Consider the following 9,213-nt stretch of genomic DNA (forward strand, 5'->3'; position numbering starts at 1 on the left):
GCCTCTCTCTCCCTCTTGCCCGCAGGAGATTGAGTTCATGTACAAACCGGGCAACGTCAGCGCTGCCCCCCCTGTGGTGACCCCACACCAGCCGCGCCTTGACTGGCAGATGTGGTTTGCCGCCCTGGCTCCCCAAGCGCACAGCCCCTGGTTCACAGGTTTCGTCTACCGCCTCCTACAGGGCAAGAAAGAAGGTGAGAGGAGGGAAAGAGTCGGAGAACGGCCATTTCCCACATTTTACAGAATTCTGAAGACTTACTACAGCTTCTCCTAATCAAGCTGTTTGTCCAATTCTGCCTTCTGTTATTATTGCTGTTGGTTCATTTGTTGCATTTAAAAAAAAAAAAAGATTTTTTTTTTTATTTTCAATGCAAAATTAGAACAGAAGCTACAAACATTAAATCCAAAATAAAGCAATACAAACAAGAAAAAGAAACAACCAAAAAAACAACACATCTACAAATAAAACCTTATCATCATTCTAATCATTACATACATATACACATATTGACTTCCTTCCTTTGTTCTAAGACCTCAAAATTTTTACTCTTTCTAAATTATTGTGGGTAATGTAGATTATCTCTATATACTTTTTCCACTATTTTTCACTTTCTTTAACCCTGCAAAGCTTCATTCGTTACATACCAATATACTTACTCCAGAACAATATTTTTTCATATACTCTTTAGCACAGTCCCATTCTTTTACTAATTTTTGGTCCAATTGTCCCCTTATGAATGCTATGAGTCTTGCCAGATGTATATATTCACAAAATTTAATTTGCCACTTTTTTATTGATGGAATTTTTCTCCCTTTCAAATTTTTTTGGCTATGAGCATCCTGGCAGTAGTTGTCGCACAGAGGAAAACCTTCCTTTGATTATCCGGAATATCGTTTGTGATTGCATTTGTATATCCCACCTTGTTTTCCAAAGGAGCTCAAGGTGGCAGACCCAGTTCTTATCCTAAACCCACAAAAGCCCCGTGGGTCTAAGTGGGTGGGACATCTGGACCCATTGGGCCTGAAAAAACTTCCTTTCCCTCCCACAGTGATCCATCTTGTGCAGGCGGACGACTCCAAATACCCCTTCAGCTCCAAACCCCCAACCTACATCCGGGCTCAGCTGTACAAATACTGGTTCACGGACGCCGGCCAGGATTGGTGAGTGACACGCAGCGCTTTCTGGGAGAGGGCGGGGAATCCTTCAGGGCTGTTTCGTCCTCTCCTCGACCATCTTCTCGTGGGAATGTTCAGGGAGGCAGGAGAGGATATATTGTTTATTAATATATTGTTTATTAATATCCTTCCTAACTTGCGCTAAGGGTGCGGGTGGCACTGTGGGTTAAGCCACAGAGCCTAGGGCTCGCTGATCAGAAGGTTGGCGGTTCAAAACCCGGTGACAGGATGAGCTCCCGTTGCTCTGTCCCACCTCCTGCCAACCTAGCAGTTCGAAAGCACATCAAAGTGCAAGTAGATAAATAGGTACCATTCCGGCGGGAAGGTAAACGGCGTTTCAATGCGCTGCTCTGGTTCGCCAGAAGCGGCTTAGTCCTGCTGGCCACATGACCTGGAAGCTGTCTGTGGACAAACGCCGGCTCCCTTGGCCTATAGAGCAAAATGAGAGTCGTCTGCGACTGGAGCTAACAGTTAGGGGTACCTTTACCCTTTTAACTTGCGCTAACAAGTTCCTTTATGTAGCAGACTTATATTCCCCTTTTTACATGCACAGCAGATAGCTGGTTGCAGGCTCGTGTGAGCCTCTCACTATTATACAATTCAGTCTGTCTCAGTTTGAATTGCACATTCCTGCTAAGTTCCCTTGAATCCCTCTTAAAAGAATAAAGATGCCACAATCCTATTCAAAGTCAATAAAAGAAGTTTACTCACATCAGTTCAGAGCTGGATTCCTGAAGGCAGAGTTAGTTACAAATAGGTACATGTGGATCTGCCCCATATGGGGGAATAGTCCCAGTGCTTCTGCTAGCTGAGAGCCAGCAGAGCAGTCCTAGCTGAAGGCTGGTCAAACGAAGAAGGAAGTCAAAAAGTGAGAAGTGTTCTGTGTGACTCCTCCTTTTGTTACCTGGACAGGTAGGTCACGCCCACCTTCTGTCACATGCAAAAGGAAGGATTCTCCAGCCAGGAGGAACAGGAAGTTTTGACTGTCTGGACCAACATCCCCTTGCATGTCCATTCTAGGCAAACAAGGAATGTTGTATTTGACTGCTCCCACACTTCTGCCACTCCCTCACTCCACCATTCCCCTCATCCAGTACGTTTCCGAGCACAATTCAAAGTGTTGGTGCTGACCTTTAAAGCCCTAAACGGCCTCGGTCCAGTATACCTGAAGGAGCGTCTCCACCCCCATCGTTCTACCCGGACACTGAGGTCCAGCACCAAGGGCCTTCTGGCGGTTCCCTCACTGCGAGAAGCCAAGTTACAGGGAACCAGGCAGAGGGCCTTTTCGGTAGTGGCGCCCTCCTTGTGGAATGCCCTCCCACCAGATGTCAAAGAGAACAACAACTACCAGACTTTTAGAAGACATCTGAAGGCAGCCCTGTTCAGGGATGCTTTTAATGTTTGATGTATCATAGTATTTTAATATTCTTTTGGAAGCCGCCCAGAGTGGCTGGGGAGGCCCAGCCAGATGGGCGGGGTATAAATAATAAATTATTATTATTATTATTATTATTATCCAACCACAGTCCTTTGAAACACTTGCTCAACCCGTTTTTGTTTTTACTCTACTCGCAGAACCCTCCTTGTGCCGTTTCCCCCTCTAGCAGCCAGCATTAGGCTTCCCCTCTGCCTGGTTCTTGCTAGTTCTTTGCTCAGGCTGCGTATCCTCGCGTACGTGAAGCCGATAACAGATTTTGCAGAATTCTGCCTCCTGCCCCCAGGATACGGGTGCAGGATGGGTGGGGTTGTGGACCACAAACGCATCTGAACAATAACAATATCTTTATTGTCATTGTCCCATGCAGAACAACGAAATTGACAATCTACATCATACATTCAGAAACCAACAAGCCTGCTATCTCAGCTATCCCAGCCTGGTTAGCTCCCTAAAAACTCTGATACCCCATAATTAAATACAATATACTCCCATAGACACTACCTTAAAGGTAAAGGGACCCCTGACCATTAGGTCCAGTCGTGACCAACTCTGGGGTTGCGGCACTCATCTCGCTTTACAGGCCAAGGGAGCCGGCATACAGCTAACCAATCATGTGGCCAGCAGGACTAAGCCGCTTCTGGCAAACCAGAGCAGCGCACGGAAACGCCGTTTACCTTCCCGCCGGAGCAGTACCTATTTATCTACTTGCCCTTTGACGTGCTACCATACACTGTGGTTAAAACCAAAATCGCATTTGGATAGAAACTGTTTCTCCTAGTCCTAGTCTTTATAACCCTGCACCTTCTTCCAGAAGGCAGAAGCTGAAAGAGATCATTTCCAGGGTGCACACTATCCTGCGCTATCTCTGCAGCTTTCTTATGGCACCTGGAAGCATAGATTTGATCCAAGGTGTGAAGAGGGCACCCAGTTATTCTCCCACTTCCTGCCCCCTTGCAGGTCCCTCCCTCAGCGGTGGTGGAGACGGCAGTGGCAGGAGGAATTCTACCCAGCTGTCTTCCTCGGCGACCCCGTCCTGGACAACCTCTTGGTCCAACATGGGCTTAAGGTGAGCCGAGAGGCAAGGAGCATCTGTGCCCTTTCAAGAGGGTGAGGAGGGGTGCATGAGCACAGGAGGAACGGGGGAGCATCGGGCTTGGATAGTTCCATTGGTTAGAGCGTGGTGCTGATGATGCCAAGGTTGCAGGTTTGATCCCTGTCTGGGGCAACTGCCTGTTCCTGCCAGATTTACGTATAAGCTCAACAGGCTCTAGCATAGGGTCCCTCTCTCTTGGGGGCCCCCAAAAATTAAAGGGAAAAAAACTGGATGTACATTTCCAAAATATAAGATAAAAAAGCAAATAAAATAAAGCCTACATACAGCAACAGTGTTTTGTGTTGTGTAGGCTCCTGTGATGTAAGTCATGGGCCCCGCCTGCTAGCCTGCTCCCTCAAATATCACTGGTTTGCTCACTTCTATATAGAGGGTGCCTACATTCTGCTCTTTATAATTATTTGCATCATATAATTACAGCTATTATTTATACCCAGCCCATCTGGCTATTATTATTTCATGTTCTAGCAAGTTTCTAGAGACTAGATTGAGTCTTTGTAAACTGTGTTTCTAAAGGAACTTTTGTTATTGCCCAATGCTAATGTGTTTGCAAGGGACGCGGGTGGCGCTGTGGGTAAAAGCCTCAGCGCCTAGGGCTTGCCGATCGAAAGGTCGGCGGTTCAAATCCCCGCGGCGGGGTGCGCTCCCGCTGCTCGGTCCCAGCGCCTGCCAACCTAGCAGTTCGAAAGCACCTCCGGGTGCAAGTAGATAAATAGGGACCGCTTACCAGTGGGAAGGTAAACGGCGTTTCCGTGTGCGGCTCTGGCTCGCCAGATGCAGCTTTGTCACGCTGGCCACGTGACCCGGAAGTGTCTCCGGACAGCGCTGGCCCCCGGCCTCTTGAGTGAGATGGGCGCACAACCCCAGAGTCTGTCAAGACTGGCCCGTACGGGCAGGGGTACCTTTACCTTTACCTTTAATGTGTTTGCATTATTAAGTTTGTTATGAATAAAAAATCATTTTAAGTTAGATCTTAATCATTATTTCACTAGTAATATGTACTTCTTCTTAATTGTATTTCACTATTAATATACTTCATCTTAATTGTTCAGCAATTACTTTGATAAAACACATTTTTTCTTATATGCAAATAGCTTTAGATACCTATTAGGTCCATCAGTGACCATACAGCATATATTCAACACAAAAAACAGCGACCATTTGTTGTTGGCAAAGGACAGCTGGACATATCAAGGGCCCCATGACCTTCAGTCGCTTAGGGCCTCATCCAACCTAAATCCGGCCCTGGGGCTGTTCTAGATGATCCTCAGGGTCTCTTCCGACAGGGGCCATCCAGCTGTCCCAAAATGAAACCTGCAAACAGGATTCGAACACAGGAGCTCCTCTCCCGTCCTGTGTTTTCCAGTGACAGCGATTCAGAAGCATGGCTTCCCTCAGCTGTGGAGGCCAGGGCAGAGCCATCCTGGCTAGGAGCCACCCAGAGCCCTCTCCTCCTCCAGGAATTTGTCCCACCCTCTATTAAAGCCGCCTTCACTGCTTCCTGTGGGAGGGAGTTCCACAGGTTAACTCTGACTGCGTAAAGAAGGACTTTCTTTGACCTGTCCTGAACCTTTCAGTGGGGTAGTGTTGTGGGGGGAGAGAGCCCTGTGTGGCTCCCCTTTGCCCCGGCAGAAGACGAGATTCCCTGCTGCCTTCCCTGGCTCGGGTGCCTGCCCTCCCCCATTTCTTTTCCCACTTGCCTCCCAGAAAAAGGGAGGGGGGGGTTCAGCAGCTTGATGATGGGAGATTGCTTCCTCACGCTTTGTGGGGAGAGCCCCCTGCCCTGCCAAATCCTTTTTATTGATTTTCCAAATTTTTACCAAATCACCCATGTTAAAACAAATTTAATACAATTTTTCCAAAAATTGGCTTCCCGCCTCCATTCTTGATGTGTCCAAAGTTTCTTTTTTGCTTCTGCATTATTTCCCAAGTTATTCCTAATTCGCATAGCATTCCTTACAATTATATTACAGTATTATTATCATTATTATTATTTAAAAAAAACCATTATCAGCCATCAGCTATCCCCTTGCCAGTTCCTGCACGTACAGTCTTTTAACATTTGCAATACCTACAAGTGAGGTTAACCGACTAATGATCAATCTACAATAAATCGATAATTCTTTTTTGTAAAATAAATTCTTTTCCTCCGTTCTGTTTGCGTGAAAGCCAAACCATTCGTGTTCGCTAGATGTTCCCCTGCTCATCCCACAGCAGAAGTGCAGCTAAACATCAGGAAGAACTTTCTGACAATGAGAGCAGAGATCCCTGTATTGCATGGGTTTGAATATTAAGAACCCCCATTCCCAAATTAGGGCAGTTTTGAAATCAGTAGCTAAAACCAATGCAGTTTGGAAAAGTACAGCCTTGATTTAGAATGGTGTCCAGCTGTTCTCCAAGTTGCTCCTTGATCTTGAGACGACATGCAAAATTTTGTCACGATATTGTAAGCTCTACGTGGGGCTACCTTTGAAGGTGACCTGGAAACTGCAACTAAGCCAGAATTCGGCAGCTGGACTGGTGACTGGGAGCGGCCGCAGAGACTACATAACACCAGTCCTGAAAGACCTACATCGGCTCCCAGTATGTTTCCAGGCATAATTCAAGGTGTTGGTGCTGACCTTTAAAGCCCTAAACGGCCTCGGCCCAGTAGACCTGAAGGAGCGTCTCCACCCCCATCATTCTGCCCAGACACTGAGGTCCAGCTCCGAGGACCTTCTGGCGGTTCCCTCCCTGCAAGAAGTGAGGTTACAAGGAACCAGGCAGAGGGCCTTCTCGGTGGTGGCACCCGCCCTGTGGAATGCTTTCCCACCAGATGTCAAAGAAATAAACAATGATCTGACTTTTAGAAGATGTCTGAAGGCAGCCCTGTTTATAGAAGCTTTTAATGTTTGAAGTTTTAGTCTGTTTTTAATATTCTGTTGGGAGCCGCCCAGAGTGGCTGGGGAAACCCAGCCAGATGGGTGGGGTATAAACAACAACAACAACAACAACAACAACAACAATAACAACACCAAGTGGGACAGACTCCCAGGAGAGGTAGTAGACTCTCCCTCCTTGGAGGTTTCTAAGCAGAGCCACCTGCCAGGGATTCTTTAGGTGAGATTCCTGCATTGCAGTGGGTTCGACTGGATGGCCTTTGGAGGTCCCAATTTTGTGATTCTCGAGCTATGGCCTTGCCTTGCCAACACTTTCTTCCCTCCCTCGTAGGACAAGGCCTCTCCGAAGAGGGCCTCGGGTGCCCCGCTATCGACGGCCCTGCAGCGAGTTCGAGAGTACCTCCACCCGTACAGCGGCCCGGCCGTCATCTGGTCCCTGTACCTCACGGGGGCTGCCATTTGCCTCCTGAGAGCGGCGGGGGGCTGGCTGCTGGCAGGGGGCGCCCCCAGCGGGCCTGGGAAGCCCAAGGGCACCAAGCGGGCGGAAGTGGACACCGGGGCCGGAGGAGACCAGGCGGCCGCCAGCGAGAAGAACGGGCAAGTGAGGAGGAAGGAGGCAGCAGCAGCGGAGAAGTCCAGGGGCCTGGCCGAGCCCCCCGCAGACGGACCCCGCAACGTCAAGAAGAAGAAATAATAGGTGCTGTTCCTGGAGGAGTGCCCCATTCTGTGCCCCCAATCCCAAATTCCAGGGGCTGACGGATGCTCCCACAGGGCCCTGCCGCTTTCGGCCAGAAACGCCCGCAGATTTTTGGGGTGCGGGTCTCTTTGGGGATCTCTCTTGACCCTCGCTCCCCGCTCCTCCTCCTGTTTGGGGGGGGCTCCGCTTCACCTGCACAGGGCTTTCGGGTCTGGGGGCCCGTTGAACCTTTTCCCTTCCCTGCACCCCAAAGCTTTTCCCAGATGCTGCCCGTGAAGTGGCAGAGACCCCCCTAAGCCCTTCTCAAGGCGAAGGACGAGGCTGTTCTAGGCTAAACAAAAGGCCTCTTTGGCCTCTTAAGACACCTCTGCACCCCCCCAAAAAAACCCCCTCTTTTATTTGATGCTGCTTATTGAATGCGGTTTCATTCTTGGGGCTCTTCCTGCTCCTCACGAGGAGCTGAGTGCCTGAAAACCAGGTGCGGGGGGAGTATGTTATCCCCCCCCCCCCAAAAAAAATCTTCATTTTTAGATAAAAAACACACTCTCCTCTGGATTTTTGGCTCTGCTGCTGGAGCTGGCATTGGGTGTGAAAGTCTGCTGGTCTTGGTGTGGGAGATTTACAAGGGAGCTCCCCCCCCCCTCCAGGGGAAAACCCTTTCTCTCTTGCTGAGCACTGTTGTGAGGTGGTGGGTGACCCCCCCCAAAAAAGAGGGGCAGCAGAAGTGGCCGCCTTGCCTCAACCCGCAAACTTCTTTCTGGGCCAGCCCCCCCTATTTTCCTGGCCCTTGCCTTGACCTCAATTGTGCCTCCCTTCCCCCCTCCACCTGGGGGGCAGGTGAGATTGGCTTTGCCGCCCCCACCCCTGTGCTGCCCTCTAGTGGGAGGGCCCTGAACAGCAACCTCGGTGGGCTTGTTGGCTCTAGCAGATCCCCACCCCCCACCCCAAGGAAGGAGGTGCGCTGCCGGCGCCCAGAGACAGAGTGATCTATAATTTTCTAAATAAAGCCTTTACATTCCAGCTCTCTTTCTCCTGTGTGTGTGTTTGGGGTTGGGTGGGTGAGGGGGTGTTTTGTATACCTGGGCTCCAGGAGTGGGAATGTGAGGAGTCTGGCGCCCCCAGAGGATCCAAAACCCGCGCCAGGTTTTCTGACCCTCTGCTTGAGTTTTGCGGCACTCTACCAGTTGGATGCGGGTGGCGCTGTGGGTTAAAGCCTCAGCGCCTAGGGCTTGCCGATCGAAAGGTCGGCGGTTCGAATCCCTGCGGCGGGGTGCGCTCCCGCTGCTTGGTCCCAGCGCCTGCCAACCTAGCAGTTCGAAAGCACCTCCGGGTGCAAGTAGATAAATAGGGACCGCTTACCAGTGGGAAGGTAAACGGCGTTTCCGTGTGCGGCTCTGGCTCGCCAGAGCAGCGATGTCACGCTAGCCACGTGACCCGGAAGTGTCTCCGGACAGCGCTGGCCCCTGGCCTCTTGAGTGAGATGGGCGCACAACCCCAGAGTCTGTCAAGACTGGCCCGTACGGGCAGGGGTACCTTTACCTTTACCTTTACCAGTTGGGCTCCCGCCACAGTAAGCCGGGTCTCATGCTGGTGCAGCCAAAGCATGCTGTCAACATAAGAGCCTGCAGGATCAGGCCAGCGCCCATTCTGTTCTCACAGGGGGCAACTGGATGCCCAGACTGGAGGGAGGGGGACCAGAAAGCAAGATGGCCATCTGCTTTAGCTGAGATACCTGCATAGCACGGGGTTCGACTAGATGACCATTGGGACCCTTTCCAACAATAGGTCCCCCCCCCCCCACTTTCAGGTTCCAGCAACCTGGTACTCAGCTTTCCTACCTCCAGCCGTGGAGGAAGAGCAGAGAGCACAACCTGCCGATTTTGAAATAAAAAAAAATTAAGGTCTTATGTAT

General features: G+C 50.2%; 1 protein-coding gene across 1 annotated transcript in view; it reads left to right on the forward strand.

The window, feature by feature from the left end:
• The window catches only part of LMF2 (lipase maturation factor 2), a 34,303-nt gene extending 25,982 nt beyond the window's left edge, over positions 1–8,321 (forward strand). Inside the window, exons 11-14 of the mRNA XM_079992477.1 lie at positions 26–194; positions 1,050–1,161; positions 3,572–3,680; positions 6,936–8,321. Coding sequence (XP_079848603.1) covers positions 26–194; positions 1,050–1,161; positions 3,572–3,680; positions 6,936–7,298 — 753 coding nt within the window. The 3' untranslated portion in view covers positions 7,299–8,321. The remainder of the gene's footprint in view (positions 1–25; positions 195–1,049; positions 1,162–3,571; positions 3,681–6,935) is intronic.
• Positions 8,322–9,213: the final 892 nt, after the last annotated feature.

Source organism: Podarcis cretensis (assembly GCF_951804945.1).
Source record: "Podarcis cretensis genome assembly, chromosome: 10".
In the NCBI taxonomy this organism is placed as follows: Eukaryota; Metazoa; Chordata; class Lepidosauria; order Squamata; family Lacertidae; genus Podarcis; species Podarcis cretensis.